At 38.2% G+C, this 22,726-nt stretch overlaps 2 protein-coding genes across 3 annotated transcripts; one reads left to right on the top strand and one right to left on the bottom strand.

Annotated features, from left to right (window-relative positions):
- Positions 1 to 1,723: 1,723 nt before the first annotated feature.
- Positions 1,724 to 6,690, bottom strand: LOC105463008. Of its 2 annotated transcripts, XM_011709999.1 has the most exons (6): positions 6,646 to 6,690; positions 5,315 to 5,622; positions 4,553 to 4,703; positions 4,392 to 4,474; positions 3,729 to 3,873; positions 1,724 to 3,160 (listed from the first exon to the last, which is right to left on the bottom strand). In XM_011709999.1, the coding sequence occupies exons 2-6, from the start codon at positions 5,384 to 5,386 to the stop codon at positions 2,952 to 2,954; spliced, it is 660 nt and encodes a 219-aa protein (XP_011708301.1). In that variant the 5' UTR covers positions 5,387 to 5,622; positions 6,646 to 6,690; the 3' UTR covers positions 1,724 to 2,951. The 2 variants fall into 2 exon arrangements, with proteins under 2 accessions (XP_011708301.1, XP_011708300.1); XM_011709998.1 differs by lacking the exon at positions 6,646 to 6,690 and having other exon boundaries at positions 5,315 to 5,753.
- A 12-nt stretch (positions 6,691 to 6,702) lies between these two features.
- Positions 6,703 to 22,098, top strand: LOC105463009 (probable ATP-dependent RNA helicase DDX31). Its single transcript, XM_011710000.1, has 9 exons — positions 6,703 to 6,906; positions 7,073 to 8,188; positions 8,265 to 8,531; positions 8,607 to 8,827; positions 9,023 to 9,599; positions 9,710 to 9,940; positions 14,152 to 14,494; positions 18,329 to 18,530; positions 21,299 to 22,098. Exons 1-9 carry the CDS (start codon positions 6,862 to 6,864, stop codon positions 21,432 to 21,434), a joined length of 3,138 nt encoding a protein of 1,045 aa, XP_011708302.1. The 5' UTR covers positions 6,703 to 6,861; the 3' UTR covers positions 21,435 to 22,098.
- The last annotated feature ends 628 nt before the right edge of the window (positions 22,099 to 22,726 follow it).

The following is a 22,726-nucleotide window of genomic DNA, read 5'->3' as shown; positions in this document are numbered from 1 at the left end:
CGGATGCGTGTGTTTTTGCAAGATTATTGATGCTCTTTTTTCTTTAATTCTCCCTCTCTCTCTCTCTCTCTCCTCGCTCTCTCGTTATAGTGACTGGCGAGAGTCCGAGAGGGTGGAAATTGGGGCGCGGTAATTATTAATCAATTTCCGTATTAATTGTTTTCTGGGCGGCGGGCTTAAGTGGTATGTTGTGTTCTGGTTCTTGGCAAGCTCTGCCCCGTAACCAGCTAAAGTGTCATGCGAGAAGATTAATTACGTAGCGGCTACGTTTTATGTGTGTCATACGAGCGGGTACTCTCTTCTTCGGCCGCTCGATACGACTCGAAGTAGGCGAGGTCACGTAAAATCCGTTTTGAAGGAAAATCGCCCAGGAAGGACGGTGAAGTTTCGAGATGTAGAAATGTTACGGGATGCAGAAAGATTCTGGAATGTGGCAACTCCAGATCAGAATTAATATCAGTCATAATCACAATAAATATTATGCAATATGAATATTAATCATCCATTACGTTTTTATAATTAAATTACATTTTCTAGCACGTTTAATCCATTTGCGCATTTAATGCCGCTAATTGTGAATAAACCTTTTAAAACAATGTTTCATTGCAATATTAAAACGAGCAATTGATATTTGCAATTAATACTTTCTATTGTAGTTACATGATGCAATGCTATATATGATATTTCTCTGAACGGGAAGATGCTGACTAATTATAACTCGAAATAAAAAGATAAAGGGTTGCAATACTTTTAGCGACTAAGCATGAATCCCGTAAGACGAAGGTCTCATTAAGCTTTCTGCGCAGGGCAAACATTTTATTCAAACAGACATGACTCGCTGATCGTACTCAACAACCGTCCGCGGCTCCCTTCGTTGCGCAGAGGGAGGGGGGGGGGATGAATAAAAAAAAGGGGTACACGAAAATAAAAGAGATCCGCGGGAATGAGATTTCGCCGGTACTCCCGTTCCCGAGCCACGAAAGAGCCAAGTTAGTTTTATTTTACAATCCATCGGCTGCCGCGACACGCAGGGGTGGGCTCCGGTCCTTCATCGGTAGCGCGGTTGAGCGGGGACGAAGGGGGAAAGAGAGATCGAGAGAGAGGCGGAAGGAAAGAGAAGGAGAGAGACGGAGGAATCCTTCAGGATGGTTGGACGGGCGTCGCGACGGGGGTGGAACGGCTGTCAACTAGTGTTTTAAAAGTTTGCGACAGCCTACAAATTGACTCGCTCAGTTCTTTTTAAAAGCAGCGGCAACCAACCACGTCGCGCAACCCGCTTTCCGTCTGTCCCCGGCGCCAGGACCGTGTCGACGACTGAAAAATCCAGAAGTATTACTCCACGTCACGGCGGAGAGATGATTTAACAAAATATCAAACGCAGATTGTTTAATAAAAAACATTAGTTTTTCTCTCGTCTTACACTTAATCGTTACTTGCTTTAGTTTACTTCCTTCAGCAACAGAAAATAAATACGTTTGATAAGTTTTGTTGGCAAAAAATTTGTTTCTCATAAATTCCTACAAATAAGATTACAAACATAAAAATAGAAATGTTCTTTATTGACAGCTTATGACTAAATATAATAGTGAATATAATAATTAACAAAGCTAGTCCTCTTGTATATAAATGTTTCAGTTGAAATCAATCAAGATTTAAACAATTATCTATTTCTAGAGCCGAAAATAAAAAGATCAACTTATTAAACAAAATTTTAAATTTCACATTTACTTTTGAAATAACATAAGATTCAATAAAATAAAAGAGAGATTGACCTCATTTCCAATATATGTATCATATAGATGTTACATATATGTGCTATTATTAGAGTATACCTCCTTGCAAACATAGATGTATATGTTATATGAAATCGATACGACAAAATATCTCCAATAAATTGTATCGAGAGCTTTTCTCTATCATCTATTGTACACTCGATCACCATTCTCAAGAGTATTGCGAAAAGTTGCGGCCATTCTCGGACAAATCGACCTCTATCCAAAGAGACGGTCGGATCCTGTATAGCGAATATGCTCGCGTGCAATCCGAATCCAGGAAGTTTAAAAGTATTTCGACGTAAAACGTGGCCATTTCTCATATTTTCTATGCAAGCACGCTCCGCCGGGGGCGCATTTGATACACTCTATTAGTCGCATCTCCTGACTGATTTATGAAGTTACTCTCCGCATTATTATACATTTTCCCCGTTTCCGAAACCGGGATTTACCGTAGTGAAGTTTAGTGACTCGCGTACGTTCCATTAGGCAAGGAAGATCAATAGGGTATTCCGCCGGCTTAACGTCTAAATTCTCAGAAATACGCACGCCACGATGTAGCGCACGAATAAATGCATTAAGATCAATAATCTTGACTGACTAATCAAATATTTTTGGAATAAAAATTTTAACATGCCTTATTTGGAATTTAGAGTGCTTCAAACATTTCGTTAGATTCAATTTCACATTCAAGAATAAAGACACATTCATCAATGTGTCTTTGCTCTTTATTAAAATTTTGCCTTATTGATATTTTTCACGCACGCGTTGCAATAAACTTTACTATACAATATTATAAGAGGACTATTTATGTTACCGATAATAAATTGCTAAATTAAACGTGTAAAAATTATATTAACGAAATAATATAATCTTATGACAATCTCATAGAAAAATGTTCATCGCGCAGTTTAAACACGAGAGATGTTTATAAGTAGATATTTATTACAAAATATATGAGCTAGTTCATATTTAGTAAATAAATATACTATATATATAGCGCATGAGTCTTAAGTTAGGATGGCAAATAATGGAATATTAAGAAAGAAATTTCTCAGTCTTCCTCTCACATTGTTCTGTAAATATTATCCTCCTGTAAGTTCTGGCAACAGTTCGCCTCAGGCGGCAAGTCTATCAGGATCGTTTCAGAGTTAGCCATGCTTCCTCATGGACTTCCTGCTATTTAGGCAGAATCGTCGACGGACGCGGTGATTCGAACATCGAAAAATTTTGCGAGAGGAAGGACGGTGACTTTAGATCGCTACTCGTGGGCGTTATTGCTAATTCAAAATCCAACATGCTCGGTTCGCAATTCGCAATTCGATTCCGCTCGTTGTACCATTGATTTCGAGCTGATTCCACAACCATCCAGAAATACACGCTCAAAACTGTAATTGTCAAGTGTAATTATTGCCTCTCTACACTCTAAATCTTGCATACCAAGAATGTACCATACTTTTTTATAGTTTAGTAAAATCAATTTATCTTTACAAAAGATTTAGTAACAGATCATTATATATTGCAACTCTTAGATTAATAACGTTAAATACTCTTTTTATTAAACGCTTCCTACGAGATTTCTTTTAAAGTAAAGTTACTTTGATATTAATCGAAAAGGATATGTCTTTTTATCTATAATGCATACGACACATCAAACAACTAATTTTATAATTTTTATTTTAAGGACAAATTAGATTAACAGCGACTTGCTCGCATTTAATTGCAAGCATATATTGTAATTCGCAGAGATAATTCAGGATATGTTTATATTTAGAAGTCAGTGATTGGAATGCATTGAAGAATAATAATTTATTTCTATAAAAGTGTTTTTCTGCAAAGGATACGCTACGGTGATTCGTTCATGAAAGGAGGAGGATGTGCTAACTTGGCACGAGACGCTACCGCATCTCTTGATTTACGTTGAATCACAAAAACAGATTAGAAACATATACTTACTCAAATAGACGCTGCATACCGTAGTGTACCACAAATATAAGGTAGACTGTTGGTCATGTATTATATGATTAGATAGCGACACAGTCTGATCTATCACGCTAATCATTTGCAAATACATCCAAGGCACGGCGCTGGTGTGTCTCTTCTGTGAACGTACGCGGAAGTTAACGCGGTCGTTAGCGAGTTGAGAGACAAGGCTGTTACGTGCCCGAAATACATCTCGCGGATAAAGAAGGTTTGACGAATTTGTATTCGATCGGCGGTGTCACTGCGACCTTTACCGTAAGAAAATAACAAAAACCATGCACTTCGATCGCGAGCAGAGTATTGTAATACAAGATTTCTATACTTTGCTGCTAGATATATTGCGAAGAAAGAAATTCAAAGGAATTCGCAAAATTACTAACACTTATAATAATTTAATAATTTTTCAAATTAACTCAAGTTAATCAAATTAATATAAAGATGAAAGATGAAATGTGGTAAACTAAACCAACTTTTCCCTTTCATTCGACCGTTTGCTTCTTTATCCACGTGACGTTACAAACTAAATAGTTCAGATATATGTATATTTAAAATCTATTAGATTATGTAGTTATTTAAAAATAATTACATAAAGTAGTTATTTAAAAATAACTACATAATTTTCTTTTAAACACTCACCGATAGCGATCCTATAGTGAGATATCCGCTGGCCACCAGAAACGAGACGGCATATATGAGGAAACATATCAAGGCGGCTTGCGCTGAAATGTACAACGTTACGTACGTTATACCGTCCGTTTACAGTAATAATTCGCGCAATAAGTGTGATCGAGCCTTACCTTTTTTCTGGAGCTGCGTGTATCTCTGTATTGCCTGCATCCAATTCAATCCCAGTATAGCCCAAGTCTTGACGGATTCGAAAAAGTCGTCATCACTGTCCCTTGAGAAGAAGCTGCTTACCAACACGTTTATTAATAAAATTGAAGTAGACTGGAAAAAGAATTAACAAATAAATAAAACTGAATATCTACAAATAAATATAAAAATAAATTAATGTAGCGATCGATACAAATTTTCAAAACGGCATGTGTATCTGAAAATATTTGATCAACTATTTATGGATTACTCCTATAATCTACTATATTTTGCTTATTTTTTAATAAAATAATTGATTCAATATGAATCACGAAAAAATATCTAACATAAAAGTAATTTATCTTAAAATAATAACTTTACGCCTAGACTCCAGATTTAAAATGACGTAGAAAATATGCATGATCATTTATTTGATTTTGAATTCAACAATAATATCGCTATTGACAGCCTCGGCACCGGAAACATGATGTGTACGTGCTCACATCAAAGGAAATCGCAAAACATACAGGTCTTATATTCCCCATTGGACATATTTGTGTGTAATTATTATAATAATGTGTTGTTATTATAAACATAAACACTCGTGTTTTTCGATGTCACGTCTACCGCGCATTTCTTTGACACGATTGCAACACATTCGATATCTATCAATTAATGTAACGCGCGAATCAGACGGTTCCTCGAATGAAAAGAATTCGGAGTAGAACGGATGAAACTGCACTTACCATCGTGTATGCCCCAATTATCCTCGTCGCGAACGACACGCCGATGCAACATAAGCTACGGCTCGTCGCCATGACGAAATGAACTTTTCGTCTGATCGCTTTGCCTCACGGACGCAAAATGAAGCCCGCGGTCTCACCGGCGTCACTTTTCGTGTTACCTTGCCAGACGACACTTGTACGATACGTTGTAAAAAATGTAAACACACATGGACGGAGGTAAATAGACGTTTAGAGTGACAATCTCCAAAATTAATCTCGCGCACACCGTTGTACCGCGCGGCCGAGACCCCACGTAACAATTGCAGAACCTGTTAACGAATAATTAACGCTCCGTTCCGTCCGTCGAATAATGTGACGACTGTCGGGCAGGAGTCTGACTTCAACAGGCGCCACGGAAGAACAGAATCGTTTCGTATTGTACGACTGTCGCAGCGACAATGTTGCCATAGCTGTTTCAAACTCGAAGAGACGCGTTTATTGATACACGGTTGTAATCATGATAATCAAACACGTCAGCGTTTTATCGTGTTTCTCAACAGGGTCGTTTCAATTTATCAAGAGAAAAAAACAGTCATATTTATTAAAATACATTTTGTTTAATAATTGATACAAGTCCTGAGATTGATGTACGCGTGAACGCGCGTGCATCAATAATTTTCAGTTATAAAAACTGAATTCTGACTAATCGTTTTTATTACATTATAAAAATTGTATGGATAAGAGAAATATTATATATAATTCCTTAAATTTTTAAATCAATTTTCATTTTATTTTATTCCCAGAACAAATATAAATTTAACATTAAATAAGAAATATATGTATAGTTAGTTTAATATTAACAACAAGTAATAAGCTTTAGTCTTTGAAAAATATAAATTAGTAATAAATTTACACTTATATATTATATTTACTTAATATTAAATTTATATATATATTTATTAATTTTTATTTATTTAAAATAATAATTTCGTAGTTAAAAATTTAATATTTTTCACGTATATATTCATGTATAATACATATTCCTTCACTTATCATATGTTAAAAATATATTAGATACATAGGTATATATATATATATATATATAAATTTAATATTAAGTAAATATAATATGTAAGTGTAAATTTATTACTCATTTATATTTTTCAAAGAATAAAGCTTATTACTTGTTAATATTAAATTAACTATACATATATTTCTTATTTAATAATATTGTATATATATTATACATATAGCAGCTTCTCAATATAAAATTGTATATTAATCGCACACTAATACAATGCATAATTAATATCAATTTTAATAAAATTAAGAAATATATATTTCATACAAACACTTGTCACACACGGAAATTGCTCCGCTCTGAAATGTGCGCATGCGCCAGCACTCGCGCAGTTCGCCACATGTTCCACTGTCCACGTTTCAGAACATGTTGGATGCGTGTTTATAACGTTATCTTATGATTTTTACGCGCCCTTTTTTCCGCGTGTTGTATATATAAGAAGAAAAGTGATTTGTAGTAAACAAGCTTACCAATAACGATTCAAGACATGGACATCTGTTTAAATGTAACGGCGGATCCAGTCACGAGGAAGGTAGGTGCTTGGTTAGATTAGGTTAGGAAGCTCTGTACATTAGGAAACACTCCACATGTGTGCAAAGAATTTGCACAAATTTTATGCAATTGTGTATAGAACAACTGAACAAAAAACGTAAGAGAGATAGATTGGCGAGTAACGTAAAATAAATGTTTGTGCTCAGAACACGCCGAGACGAACCGAGTCTTTCAAAACCTCAATTAAAAGATTAAAGAGTCCTTTCCACAAAGATGCAGTACCAGGTAGCAGGGAGTCAAAGAGACACGCGAACACGCAAGAGATGGGGCACAAGAAAAGAATTAAACAGAAGTCACTATCAGCTATCTTTTCCAGGAAGTTGAATGAAGCAAACACTGCCAGTCGAAACGTACAGCAGCCTCAAGTTCCATCTCAGGGTAAAGGCGTAACAGCGAAAGCTGCAGAGTCAAAAAAAATTGAACAGTTTGATGCAACAAACAAGAAGAATGTGAAATCTGATAAGATTTCTTCTACTGTGACCTCTGATTCTACAAATGAATCAACTGTATCTTTTACAAAAGCAACAAAAGGACATGGTAGAGTGCCATTGGCGAAAAAGAGAGATAACTCAACGGTTCTACCGAAGAGATCAGTTTCTCCTATATTTTCAAGTCAACTAAAAAAACTGAATAAATCAGATATACTAAATTTGACTAAAAAACACGACATTCCTAAAAGTAATTTTAAATCGAGCAAGAAATCCAAAGTAGCTAAGGAGGAGCCACCAGTTTTAAAATCTGACAAGATTCTTCCCACTGTAAACTCTGATTCCACAAATGAACCAACTGTATCTTTTACAAAGGCGACAAAAGAACATGTTGGTAGAACACTATTGGCGAAAAAGAGAGATGAGTCAAAGGGTGAATCGAAGAAATCACTTTCTGACATATTTTCGAGTCAGTCAAAAAATCAGAATGAATCAGATACTCCAAATTTAACTCAAAAAGATGATACTTCTAAAGATAATTTCAAATCAAATAAGAAACACAAAGTAGTGGCTAAGGAATTACCTGTTTCAAAAAACACAAAAGAGACAGATATCTCGAATAAAAAGAAAGAAATAAAACATAAAAAGAAAATTGTAAATAATAAAGAATCAGTCAAAACTTCAAAATTAATGAACAAAGCTAGTGGAAAAATTTTTTCCTTGTTCGGCAATAATCCCGATGTACCAACCATAGGCCAGCGATTTGTAAAACCAGTAAATGAAACAGTTTTTACAGAAATTACTTTCGCACATCTCAATATTCATCCGTTTATGGTTAGTATTTCCATGTAGGTAACATTTGTAGTGAAAATGTTTGTAGCAAAGTAATAATTTATACCTCTTCTCATAGATATCGAATTTAGAGCAAAATATGGGCAAAACTAAAATGACAACAGTTCAACAAAAAGCGATCCCTCAAATATTCTCAATTAAGGATGTTTTAATAAGATCCCAGACAGGATCTGGAAAAACGTTAGCGTATGCTTTACCCATTGTTGAACTGTTACACAAAATTAGGCCAAAATTAAATAGAAATAGCGGTTTATCGGCCCTCGTTGTTGTTCCGACAAGAGAATTGGCCTTGCAGACGTACGAATGTTTTATAAAACTAGTTAAAGTGAGTTCGACAAAATATATATATTTTGCGTACATTAGTATTTATTAGACGTAATTACATTTTAAATAATTTTAGCCTTTTACGTGGATCGTACCAGGCTACATAATTGGTGGAGAAAAGAGGAAAGCAGAAAAAGCTCGGTTACGAAAGGGATGTAATATATTAATCTCTACTCCCGGTAGATTATTAGATCACATCAAGCATACAAAGGCGTTGAGATTAAATGACGTTAAATATTTCGTGTTAGATGAAGCTGATAGAATGCTTGATATGGGATACGAAATGGATATTTCTGGGTAGGTTTTGTACTTTTCTTTATTTTGCAAAAGAATTTTGCGGATTTTTTATAAATTTTATATGTAGATTAATGTTATATATATAGATTAATGCAATTATTATTTCATAATTTATATTAGCTATAAGAAAGTGTAAATCTGAATATAATTATAATAACTAAAAAATTTATTGATAATATATGTTATGCAATTTAGGATAGTAAGTGCTTTGAAAGTATCTTGCTCTAATAATGAATCAGGATACGACGCTATGAAAATATTTAAGCAAAATAGTAAGAAAACAGATAAAGAAATTGAAGAAAATTTAAATGAAGATGATGTGAAATCGAAAATAGAAAAAAATAATACCGATAGTAAGAAACAGAAACAAACAAATCATTCGAGTGACGACAGCGACAACGATCAGGCAGCTAATATCATTCTGTCGAAAAAAAGAAAAAAAAATACAAAGCACTTCGGTATCAATCAAGAAACGAAAGCGGAAAATGTGAAAGTGGAAAACATCGATCAGGATTGTGAAAATCAATTGAGAAGGCAAACAATTTTGTTGTCCGCGACTTTGACACATGCCGTGGAAAAATTGGCGGGTCTCACGATGCACGATCCGATTTTCGTTGACGCGGCTAAAGAGAATTTAGAGGCGAGCGGGGGAGACACTGAGACGATTAACGAAGACCTAATAGTTCCGCAAAGCGTAATTCAGAATTACATAGTCACCCCGCCCAAATTAAGAATGGTCACTCTAAGCGCTTACATCGCCGGGAGATGTCAGGTAGGAAAATCTTCCAGTCTCCAATTTCTTACAATCAGAAACAATGCAACGTTGTTGTGTCGACTTACGATTTGTGCGCAAGTAGAATTTTTCTTTTTTTTTCTCTTTAGACTTCTGGGCAGCATAAAATGCTGATTTTTATGGCCACACAAGACATGGTAGATTATCACACCGAAATATTGTCTTCTGTCCTTACGAAACCAGTAGACGACGATGACGAGGACTCCGATCCGCTGGTTGACGTAGAATTCTTTAAATTACACGGCAATATGACGCAGAAAGAAAGGACAGAGGTCTTCAGAACTTTCAGTCAAGCGAATAGTGGAGTACTACTGTGCACGGTAAGTCATTTATTTTATTGAAAAGTCAAGTGCTTCGAATGTCTGCGAATACTCTCTAAATCTGAATCAGTGGAAAAGAACTGAAAAAAAATTGATTGCGTCTATCTATAATTTAACTATAATTTCATTAATAACCCATAATTAAATTATTAATATTAATCTATAAATTTTCTTTTATTACCAGTGAAATACTTAGGACTGATGCATTTAATGAATAACCATTGATAATCAGTCACTATGCATTGAGTCAGATTTAGAGAGTACATTGTGGGCACGATTAAATTTTTATTTCTTTGCACGTTATAAATTTCTTTATTCGCTTACTCTGATACAGTCAAAGAACTGTTTTGCTGGAAGATCTAAAAAATTTTTTTTAATATAGATCTAAAAATAATTTTGTTACAAATTCAAACTATAGTTGCTAAGATATCGAAACGTTTTATAGAAATGCCCATCATTTTTTAGTTGATAGTTTAACAAAATATTTAATAATACATTTTTAGAGCTTTTAGCAAAATCGTCCTTTTCATGTAAATATACATTCCACGTCCTAAAATATTTTACTTGAGAGCTGACATACACTTAAAAAAATTAAATATTATATAAATATAAAAAAAAAATAAGATAAAAGAGAGTGAAAAATTAAGAGAGAACAGCGACGAAAGACTAACAACGAAAGAAAAGCCAGGGATATCTGTCGGCACTCCCTGAGCTGTAAATTACTTCGTGGCTTATTCTTTCAAGAGGGAATTTAATACCTTTGGACCCACGCTGTGTTCGGAGGTTAAAAATTATGCAGGCGCATGAAGCCTTCATAATGAGTATAATTACGATCATTTGTCTGTTCCTCGTATCTGTGCTTTCTTTCGCGAAGCAATTGTTTAGAAACGCGAACATTTTGTGCAACAATATTCCTTTTCTGTTAATAATTACTCTCCTATGAAACGAATCGCGCGTCACTTTTCAATAAAATCCCTAATGGAAAGATATTTCTCATTCGAGTCGTAGTAAACGCAAAATATTCACCTGTTTGCGATACGTCCAAACAGAAGTGCCTGTTCTGCTAATTGCATTCCACGAACGGCATAATTAATCATGACGCGATAATGTTTGCGAAGTAACGGATAACTTTCTTTCTCCCCGCCGCTAATTACATTCGTATTACATCGGCCGAATTAATCTGATGTCGAATAACAGAGCAACTTTCTGATTCGCATTGAACTCTCGGCGACTACTTTAACTGCCGTAATTACCAGTGAAAGCGATCGATTTCGTCATTAGACGCGGGGATAGAGGCTATTTTATTTTCGGCAGCCGAAAATAAAACGACGCCGGGTCCTCGTTTCTTCATCGACCAATTTAGATTTTTTTAACGTGAAATACTGTTGTGGCGCTTTCACGTGTCTGAAAGTATCGCGTATGTCGGAAGAACGCGTGCAAAAGAAGAAAAAAAAAGAGAAAAAAATATTAAATTGCGGCAGGATTTGCAAATTGTTGACTTCACGATCGGCGTCACGCAAACGAATGACAGCTTACGCACCGTGAAAATTAATTCTTTTCAGGCGATCTCTGTTTTTCTCTTTCTCTCTCTCGAGTAGAGTCGATGTTCGATTCGAAAATTCCGAAGTCTCGCCGCGGGTTCTCGTTATCCTTTCTACTACCCTCGTTAAGTCCTATACATTGGCGATTAATTGACGACCGCTCTTTCGAATTGCGTCTCAAACTCGTGTCACGATTCGCCCAGTGCAAAGAAGAACAAGATCATAATCTACAAAATTGATTCTGAATATAACGAACATACGTTTCGTCAGACTTTATAGCTTTCTTTTCTCACAACTTTATTCACTCTGGGATTTCGCGTACGCTATAATTTCTCCGGCAAAACAAATTTGAATCGAAAGAAATTACCCGCGTGAATTTAATAATAATACTTGCTGCGATGAAGCGTGGCCATTAACATGTAAAAAGATTAAAATTACGATCGAATATATTTTGTACTTCTGTCGAAGCACGCGTATGTATATGATGGTTACAAATTCGCAGCATTTAACGGCGATATAAACATTGATCAATTTATATATGTATAACATTCTAATTATTGTTCTAGCTAGGAACTAATTTTTTTTTCCTGAATAATGTAATATCTATTTGATATTCTAAATTATTTTTTACATGATTTTTATTTTAGTTGCGTTATGCTAATAAGATTTAACAATCTTCAATGCATAATTCTTCATTATAAGAAATGCTTATATATTTTATTTTTATATTGTTTATTAATCCCGCGAATTATTTTTTAATTTTTAACATTTTTGAAACTCGAATTTAATTAATTTCAAATTTGCTAAATTTGCTTTACTCATTTTGAATACTTAATTATCTAAAAACAGGTGGATTTATCAAAACCATTAAAATATAAAAAGCCAAAGTATTAAAAATACATGAATAATTGCGCTGCTAAGAACATGCCATGCATTTACTAAAGTTGTTTATGAATCGATGAATCCCGGTCGTGCGAAGGTATTGATGTGATGTTGCCAACGTTGGTAAAAGCACGAGAAGGAAAAGGAAGAAAGCGGAATAATTTACTGTGTACTTAGAGAGACGTCGGGCATATTTAACTTTTTAATGTTGATTCGGCGGAATGCGCGATGGCAACCGCCCACGTTTTACAGCGTCGCTACCACGTAGGTTTTACGGGCCGCGTTATTAATTTCCACGTTGAAAAGCCACGAGGGCACCCGCGGCCGGAATGTTCCGCGGCTCTCAGCGGTGGTGGATCCGGATCCACGATGTGATCTATGGCCCGAGTGAGATGTTTTGAGCGGGCGATCCGTTCTCGATCCCGCGGCTTGCGCGTTCTCCGGTCCCTTTCTTAAACGATCGTTTGTCTTAATCGCCGCCATCGATCGCTCTTCAGCGCTCTGCTCTCTTTACGTATGTTGAAACCGGTGGCAGGTGGTCGTGCTTGTATCGTTTTAATGTGCCAAGTGCACTTGCTCTGATTACGAGCGCCGTGATTACAGACTTACGTTAGAGAAATATTCTTTGGCAAAGTCAATTCAAAATGATAATTTAAACCGTGATAATATTAGTTAACGTTAAACATTAAAAAGCTAAAGTTATTTTTATATTATTTATTTTCTACATAATAAACAATCTGGGATTATTCGTGAAAGCTATGTAAATCACTTGATGTGCTTTTGTAACTCTTTTTAGCTTTGTGGATATTATGTTGTACAAAATTTCATATCGCAAACATTAACTTCTTCTTTCGTTTTATTTCTTTTTCTCCTTTTGCTCTCATTAATTATTCTTAATCGCACGAATTAAAATAGCTAAAAGAAAAAATTAAAATTGCTTTATCGATCATCAAGCGATAAGAGGTAACGGAATCACGGGGCGAGCTCAAGAGGATTCGGCCCGATCAACATTTATTTCGATTGGGCCGGGGAGGTTCTCTTCTCGTATTCCTTCACGCTGGCGCCCGGCTCGCGCCGTCGTCGACGTATGTTGAATTAATAGCAGGAAAAGATGTAATAAGAATACACGGATACACATCCGTATCGTGCCGCGAAAGAATTCCGGGGTGCCGCGACGCCCCCCACTGGTGGTCTGGGATTAGTCCCCGGGGCCCGTCAAGCGGAGAGACCCGGTGGAAGGCTCTCGCCGCGGTAAATCATCGACTAGCCGAACGTAGGAAATCAGGGCCGTGCTCAAACGTTCGCCGTTGGGGTCTCGCAGCGGGCGCCCGCTGCCAGCCGCGCGCATTCACGTCGCCACAAAACGAGAAATCGCCGCGGTTTGTAAGACATTTGTACCAGCAGGTCGCAGACTCGCCGTTGCCGCTCTTGTTCGTGGAACGAGCCACTTCTCGTATAGAGTTGGAGCGCGATAACTACCGAGAACATTGTTCCGGACAAATTGCGGCGGAATGACGAGGTTTCGGTTCTCATCCGATCGAATTGTTTAATATCAAGTTCGAGATGCTTCGTACCTTCGTCTAGAAAAGATCTAAAGCTACGCCTTTTTTTATAGAATCCGCGTGGAGTAATTTATGAACGGTTGCAATAATCATTGACTAAATAGTGGATTTAAATAGTTTTGTTATTATATTCTTATCTATATTTATAATAACAAAGGCTCGTTGGAAGATATTCGACGTGCAAATCGCCATATGTAAGGTATATTTCTTCTTTTCATTTATCCAGGATGTCGCAGCTCGAGGATTAGATATGCCGAAAGTAGACTGCGTCGTTCAGTATACCGGTCCGATTTCGGCTAGAGATTACGTTCACCGAATCGGTAGAACCGCGCGCGCGGGCTGCTCCGGCACGGCGACAATCTTCCTGACGCCCGCGGAAATCGAGTTCGTGCGGATGCTCGAGTCGAGGCGCATCAGAATCAAGCAGCAGGACATGAACGATGTCCTGAACAAGCTGCTGGGGCCCCTTTCCAGGCACAGCTCCGTGCAGGCAGCGGCTGTCGCCCTCCAAAACGACTTCGAAGATTTAGTGTTGGAGAATCAGCAACTTGGCGCGAACGCGTGTAAAGGTAAGTGCAATATTTTACGATTTGCGCCACATAATACAAAACGTACATACACTTCTTCTTTTGATTTTATAAGCTTATCAATCATTATCGAGATTGAAAACCGGATGTATATTTATAAATTTAACATATTGACTGAAGTTTAATAATAATAAGGCAAACTATCGCATAGTAAATTACTCTGCTACACAAATAGTTACGTAATTCCCTTCCTAAGTTATTAGCATATATATTTGCGCGTATATTTTGTAAGAGGTGCGCGTGCAATAAAAGCTTAAATCTTTGCTTTCGTGAGAGAGGCAAAGTGTTGATGAGGAGTTGCGAAGGATGAGCGAACATCTACTTTGACGCAGTTGGATTGTAACGAAAGCGAGCTGACTTTCAGGGTAGACTAAGCCAATTCCAGCGAGCACCCCACTTGCATATAAAGCAACCCCTACGCGTACACGTTATGGGGCTCTTATTCCGTCTCCCTTCACATTTCGCCTCGTTCGCCACTTGGATATTTACATAGTCTACGGACGAGGAGGGATGATCCTGTTTGCTATGCCACGGTTACTCTATTAGGGTCGTTACGGAGAAGAATTTATTTGCTGCAATAATAAATCCATTATACCCCGGTCTAATACTCGTGAAGTGAAGACATTAGCCCTCTTCACATTCACGATGACTCTTTTTTTCCCCGCAAATCTATTTGCTTTTCCGTATAAATATCGTTAACTTGTTGCTTTCATAAACTACTTCTCGATTACTTTATTCAACGCGCTTATGAATACGGATACGTAAAATCGGATACATAATTCCAAGTTTTTTTTTTTTTCTTATTAAACTTGAGTAACTTTAGTAAAATGTCTGCTTTTTACTGAGACGCAATAACAACAATGTAAACGAATCTCGCTTATCTTGCGAAGATTTACTTTTACGAAAGTGCATTAACGACTGGATGTTACGTCGATTGCCATAACTGCGCGAACGACGAGCATTTCCCAAAAAGGAAATTCGGGACCATTAATCTTTTTAAGAGGTTTTCGAGCTTCGAAATTGTCCCGCATCAGCCGAGGCTTTACACGAAGGTTAGCCACGGTTTTTGAGCGCTTAGCCGCCCCAGATTTGAGTGACGTTACACAGCTAACCACTTGACCGTTCCTCCGCACGTACCGAGTGATTGATAGATTAATTGCTGCCGCCGTTCGTGACCTCGGTATTGCACTTTTCGCATGGAAACCGGGGGAGCGAATCAGAGGTAAGCAGGAAGTGGATAACAAATTAGTTAACATCTCTGGATATATCTATCTGGGACCATTTGCATTTACTGTCTGTCATTCGTTTGTTCTAATATGTGCCTATATCGACAAAGATAATTCAGAATGTTTGGGAAAATCTCTTTTAACAAAGAGGAAAATAATATCTATAAATATTTTTATTATGAAATACTTTTATTTATCTTAAGGATAATAACGTACGCGTTGCGCTTACTGAAATTATATAATTGACTAAGAATAATTTTTTTGATACAAGTAAAAATTATTTTCCCAAAATTATATTTCATATGTTCCAATATTCTTTTCTATTTGCATTTTTATTGCAATTTTATGTAATTATACATCTAATATCAGCTTTACTTTATATTTTACACAATTAGGCTGAAAAAATCAGCTATATTTATATGACAGCGTCGTATATCGGACATAATACAAGGCATAGTGTTGGAATTAAGATCGTAAAAATGTTTCATACAATAAAAGCACAACAATGGCAAATAGTGCAGCACGTGGACGCGTTCTGCGTTCTTCGCGACAATTCCAAAATTTATTTAATTCACAACTGATGCGGAGACCGGTCGGAGAAGTGGAAATCTCGCTAATTCGTAACATTATCACCCCAATAGAGCCGAACAGCCTTCAATAGCAAGTACAGTTCTATAGAACGACCCCCCCGAGCTGCGACCCTCGCCACTAACCTGAGGGATTCATCCCTCACTCCTATCCCATATATACGATTTGAGCCTCGTGTCGGTCGCTCGGCTATATTCCATTCGTCATAATTCTCTGTAAATATTTTTTTTAATATTATAACTTAACAGAAAAATAGCACAATATAGATAATAATCGAATAACAATCGGACCTATTTTATCTCATTTGTTCGATCATCAAATGAATTTATTTGATTTACACTCGAGATAAAAAGTAAATTGAAATATTTGCATTGATGAATCGCATTTGTATGAATTTGAGATGGTCTCGCATGTGTTTTATATTTTTATATCACTTCATCGAGCTTTTAAAACATTTATCTAAAAAAAAGCAATATTTTGCTAATTATTACCGCAACAATCGTGACGCTGCTGAGCCAATCTCACGCACTCGTCGCGAGTTAGATCGAATTCGCTGTATATCGTTCGCGCGCCTTTCACAGAGGGTGGCCGACACAATCCAACCACTGAATGTGACTTCCGCCAAAACCACTTACGCTTTGTGGCGAGAGACTCTTAACAATGCGATACAGGATACAAATACAATAAGACGCAGTTACATCACTTAGGAACAATGCTACCCCACTCTTACATTCCCCCTCCCCCATTCTTCCCGCCGCGCCGGCTTCTCAGTTAGACACCGCCCCCACGTGTGATTTATGTGCTAAATGGAGAAAAACATTTCTCCCTTTTCAACGCTGACACCAAGCCGCAAGAAAGATTCCAGCAGCGTTTCTTATGCGCGGAAGGGAGGAGCCGAGATTGGAAGCAGACGGAAATCAGAACGGAAAATGTTGAGATATAAATCCTGTCGCGAGAGAATTATGAAAATTAGAGATACTTGCAGGGGATTCAAGTGGAACATGTAACTAAATCTATTCAGCCACATATAAATTGCGCCCATTATATTTCAAGAGAAATATAAATGCCGCGATTAGACACAAAGAATACGTCCAAACAGCATTTAATTTATTTGAGAAATTGACAGGTGAAATACACGAGATAATTTTTCCTGTTTCGTATCTCGTTCCACTATTATATAATTATTGACGTAATAGTCATCATTTTACGCGAAATGTCTTTGCTGCTAGAATACAGAAATTTAAGCAATTTGTGACGCTCGGTACGAATAACCGGAGGCCAAATTCGTACCGTTCTATCAGACCGAGAGATTTTTCACACGGAACGCCAGCGGTGTGTGCACATGTCGAGTTCTCTTAGGACCAGAGATCCCCCGGGTTTCTCACCCGTGCGCGCAGGCAAGAGGACGTTAAGAAGGGACGCGAGGGTGACTATTAGCTGCAGCACTTGACTCGACTACCCCCTCCTCACCGCTAATGCCTCTTAATAGCCCGCCACGGGGCGCGCACACACCCCACGGAATCGCGCGGTCCAACCCCCGCAGAACCACCTAATGGAACTGCGATTAATAAGGGCGCACTACATGTAACTGATCATTACATCCGAGAGTTGCACGTGACCTCTTAAACGTAGACGAGATAAGTGTGCTTGATGGTGGCACCTCTCCATTTTATCCGCATTTCAGGACGTTACTCCGTCTTGAGAGACTATACACGAAACATTTAATTGACATTTAATGTTTTACTATTAATTTCAACAGACATTTGCGTAATAATTCATTTAACAATGCCAAAAGTCGGGGTTAATTTGAAACAAAATACACATTTATTTCTCCAAGCGTAATTATTGTACATCACGAGAATAATTGTGCTACATTTTTTATCATACTTAACGTGTCCGTAAATAATCTGATGCATACATCTACAATTAGAACGAATGGATGGGAAGGTAATTGTTTTATTTTACATAAAGAATACATTTTACATCTTTCCCCTCCATATAGCCTACGTCTCCTGGGTGCGTTTCTATTCAAGTTATACGCGCGATATGCGCGAGATATTCAATCGAAAGGAGCTTCATTTGGGTCACTATGCCAAGAGTTTCGCGTTGAGGGATCCGCCGCAACGAATCGGCGGAATCGGCAAGAAGCTACACGAGAAAGAAATCTCGAGACCAAGACACAATAACCGTCTATCGAACAAGCCGTAAGTATCAGTAATTTCCTATCTTTTTTTTTTCTAATTTACGAGACGTGAATGTATTTCGCGGAGCTATATCACCCGGATTAATCTTTACGCTCTGGAATGTACGTATGAAAGTCGCGATCGACACGTTCTCTAAGTCCCGTTTTGTTCCTATCGAGGCGTCACGTATACGCCATGGATACACAACTTCGGAAGCGCGCACTTGGCGTCACGCACAGTTGCGGTAGACAATATGCTCCCATTTTGGGAGAGGACATCACGAATGGTCCGGCTGTTGACCCGCTCAGCTGACGTTTCAGCCGCGCGATCGCGAAGCCCATCGTCTCCGGAGTGACGGTATTAATGACGGATTCACGCGTGGCTTGGCGTGTTAACCGCGGCGCACATCCCCGGCCCTCCACCTCGTCCTCCTCCTCCTCCTCTTCGCCGCCTACCCCCGCGCGCGCATATACAGGCGTAGGGCACGCACACGCCTGTACACGGGATAGCTCGGTGCGGCTCCTGGAGAGGTTGGACGCATCAAAACTGTCGCTCTGTGTCATCCGTCATGTACGACGAACGGGCGGACGTGTGTTCTACGGTGGCCGGCAGCCATAAGCCATACGGCTCTCATCGTGCTCGTCCTCGTTGTGGTCGCCGTTCTCCCCCGGGCCGCGCGCGCGTTCCCTCCATTTCACTCCATCCAAACTCACGTCGTCTCGCTCGCTCGCGACAAATGTGTCTCGTTCCTTCTCTCGCTGCTCTCTGCCTCCTCTATCTTTCTCTCTCCCTCTTTCTATCTCTATCTCACGTTCTATCTTCATGCGGTGTGCATTTCACATGGCACTCTGCTGGCTTCTGCCCTTCTCCAGGCTTCTCCGTCTCTCCTTCTCTCTCTCTCTCTTTCTCCCTCTCTATCTCTCCATTGTTCATAATTATACAATACGGCTATTAAACAGACTGATGCGACCGCCACTTCCGGTCGTGGCTGCGCCATTTACGGAAACCACGGGACGAGCACGAGCCTCTCCCTCCTCTCTTTGCCCCCGTCGTTCCGTCTCGCTCGCGTTCTCGAAATCCTGAAACTGTCACCTACCTGCCCGCTCGCATACTTCTTCCCCCCCGCTCGCGTGTGCCCTCTTGCGTGCCCTGATTTTTTTGACACGAACACTTCCCGCCCTCCATTCATGCATTATTCTGCTTTTAATTTCAGTGAACGTACAATAATTTCTAATATAAACATGAAAAGATATATACTCTACAAGTTCTTCCTGTTTTCATTTTAAATGTGAATTTGTTACAATTGTGATCATATCTAGTTTTATCACAGTTAAATCACAGTTATTTTATCTGTTGTTATGCTTTGATTTACATATATATATATACATATATATATATATATATACACATAAACCGGAGCGCACACACGCACACAAATACTTTTAGTCCATTGCTCCTTTTCACGGCCGCAAACGAGCCAAGTCCAACCACCACGGGCACTGTACTTCGTAATTTCTACGTCCCTTCTGCTTCATGTATCATGTCGTCTACATCACACGAGTACCTCCCGCGTTTTTTACCGAGCTTTATAATTCCTGTGTTCTCCGGCGATCATTTGCCTGCGCTGCCATATTCACGTTCTCTGTTTCTCTCTTTCTCTCTCTTTCCTTCCACATCGTCTCCTCTATGTGCCCTTTTTTTCGCGTTACGCGCGGCGAATCTTTTTCCCCGAGACCGGCATTACGCATTAACGTGTTTAATGCGATTTGAATGGGCGTGCTTTGGGTGAGCACGACGGGCAACCGACTGGTGCCCTCCGCACGGGGAGAGAACGAGTCAGTTTTAATGGGTGAAAGGCGGGCACTGAGCTGACGGTCCAATGGATCGAGAGACGACCACGGTATACGCCTCTGTGGGTGCGATTACCTGTACGTTTGTGTGCGTATCTTAGTCCAAGTGCGTTTGTATGTATGCACTCGTGTGCTTGACGCGGTTTCACGTCGTCCTCCTTGCAGTCCACTGCAAGGACCGTTGTAAAATCGGCGAAAATTTTCATGATTTCGTATATCGATATATGAAACGATCAATGTCATTCTGAAACTGAGAGAGATAAAATATATAATCAATATTTTATATTTACATCTTTTTTTCTATTTTTAGTTTATAGAATTTGATTGAGTACTTATACTTGTATCTAGTTCCGGAAACAGCTTTATTTAAATTAATCGAACTAAATTTCCTAAGTTACTTTATTTATATATGTTGTTTGTATATATTTTTTTTTATTAAATAAATAGATATGATATGATGCGATATATTTTAAATTAACTTTATATTTTTTTCTTATACATAATATATTACTTGATATATGTGTAATCTGTAGTTAAAAATTGTAGTTAAAAATATCGTGTCAAGATCACTACTGCAAAGTTAATGGCAAAACTTACATGTGAATTATCGGGTTAAACGGGAGCTGCCATTGTAGACCATAAAGCATGATAACGCGCACTTCGTGCGTGACGCGCAGCGGTGGACAAAAACGTAGTGGCGGACATGAAATTCGGTACGGCAGTTGGTGGAAGCCCACCTCCGTTCGTCCGCGGGGTGTATCGTCGCATTTTGATGCGCGCGCGCGTCCTGTTTTCTTTTTTATTTTACTTTTTTTTACCTCAATTTCCGATTACCGCGCTCTGTCCTCACCACATGTCGTTTACGTCGAATTATCGAAAATTGCGGGTTAGTCCTAATGTGCGAGAATTAAAGTGCGCGCCGGCTATTCTCACTTCCAGATCTGACGGGGTGCCGCAAAAGAAGCAGAGGACCGGCGACGGCGGGCAAAGAACGGGGTTGTTGAAGAGGGTCAGAATGCTCAACACCTCCGAATACGATAGCGGCCTCGAACCCCCGAAGAAGCCAAAGAAGTAGTCCCCGTCGCGATTGTACATTGGCTCGATTGTACATGTGTAAACAGGAACAGCGATTTCACGTTTATGATTCGCTCCCTGTGAACACTCGCAACACTCGCATGTTTTAACTTTCTTTGCGTAAAAATTTTTTGGTTGTCTTGGTTTTTAGTATTTTTTAAACGATAGGAAAATGAAAGGTTACGGAATTCAGAGAGTAAGAAAGCTTCTTCGCTTCGAAAAGAGGAGAAAGGGGAAAAAAAATTCTTGATCGATCGATTGGATCGACATGGAGATCGTTGGCGGGAAATCTCGACGGGTATACTCGAAGATAACAGTGTGTTTCAAACGATTCCAAAGTCGGAGAAAGGAGGGAAAAGTACTTCTCATAGTATTAAAGAGGAGAAGTTCAGAACAATAGTAATGATAGAGGAAGAACTTTATAGTTGTTTATAGATAGCTTCGTGCTCGTATCAGCTCTTGATTCACACACGAGTACTCCTCTCGACAACGAGCTAATACATTTGATCAACATTGGCGCAGGATATCAAATACAAGACCCAGAATACAAGGTAAGAATTTTTTACGCAAAGAAAGTTACGCGGTATTATTGTAAAGATAGAAAGTTGCGATTAGTTAGCGATAACTATTCAGAAATTGAATAAACGAGAGATAAAGATGAGAAAGGAGGAAAGTCTATACATTTATTTTGTTATATATATATATATCACGATGCTATACAAGCAAGCATGCTAAAGTTTCAATATTCGTTTGACCAACTTGTACTTTTTACATTTCAAATGTATATTAACAATTGCAATGTGTACTTGATATAAAAATTTTCTTGTCGAGAGGAAAAAACTTTTGGGCACACCATGTCTAATCATCGCCACAGCAATCGGCTGGGCAGCATCCGGTCGGCCGGAGAACGATGCAGTTTTTAAGGGTGCATCATGCGTTACACATTCATTATGTTAATAAATATTAAATGTTTTAACCTAATTTACATTTGTATTATTTATCTTTTCATATACTCAGATATTTTTGTAATATTTTTAATATTTTTCTTGCGTCTATTAGGACTATTAAATAATATTTGTCTTTTTTACTATTTTGAATACTCTAGTGGAATTATTTTTTTTTATTAAATACCAAGAATTTTCACGTTTTAATGCTCATACCAGCTGACATTTTAACGAATTAACAAATTTTATAATTAATAACAATTTGATCTTTATTTAACTGCAGTTTATATTCTTCTTACACTATATATTTTTTTATGTCATTTAAGATCGTTCTTGTAACGTTCTTCAG

The sequence above is a fragment of the Wasmannia auropunctata genome, unplaced genomic scaffold, assembly GCF_000956235.1.
Source record: "Wasmannia auropunctata unplaced genomic scaffold, wasmannia.A_1.0 LD336092.1, whole genome shotgun sequence".
NCBI lineage: Eukaryota > Metazoa > Arthropoda > Insecta > Hymenoptera > Formicidae > Wasmannia > Wasmannia auropunctata.
The sequence above is the reverse complement of the archived record's forward strand: the minus strand, read 5'-3'. Positions and strand labels throughout refer to the sequence as shown.

Bases quoted from the DNA above. Each gene is read 5' to 3' on its own strand.
- LOC105463009 (XM_011710000.1), top strand. From the start codon at position 6,862: ATGGACATCTGTTTAAATGTAACGGCGGATCCAGTCACGAGGAAG. The intron at 8,189-8,264 runs GTTAGTATTTCC...CTCTTCTCATAG, and splicing joins TCAATATTCATCCGTTTATG to ATATCGAATTTAGAGCAAAA. The intron at 9,600-9,709 runs GTAGGAAAATCT...TTTTCTCTTTAG, and splicing joins ACATCGCCGGGAGATGTCAG to ACTTCTGGGCAGCATAAAAT.
- LOC105463008 (XM_011709999.1), bottom strand. From the start codon at position 5,386: ATGGCGACGAGCCGTAGCTTATGTTGCATCGGCGTGTCGTTCGCGACG. The intron at 4,475-4,552 runs GTAAGGCTCGAT...TGTACATTTCAG, and splicing joins CACGCAGCTCCAGAAAAAAG to CGCAAGCCGCCTTGATATGT. The intron at 3,161-3,728 runs GTAAGTATATGT...TGACAATTACAG, and splicing joins GGTATGCAGCGTCTATTTGA to TTTTGAGCGTGTATTTCTGG.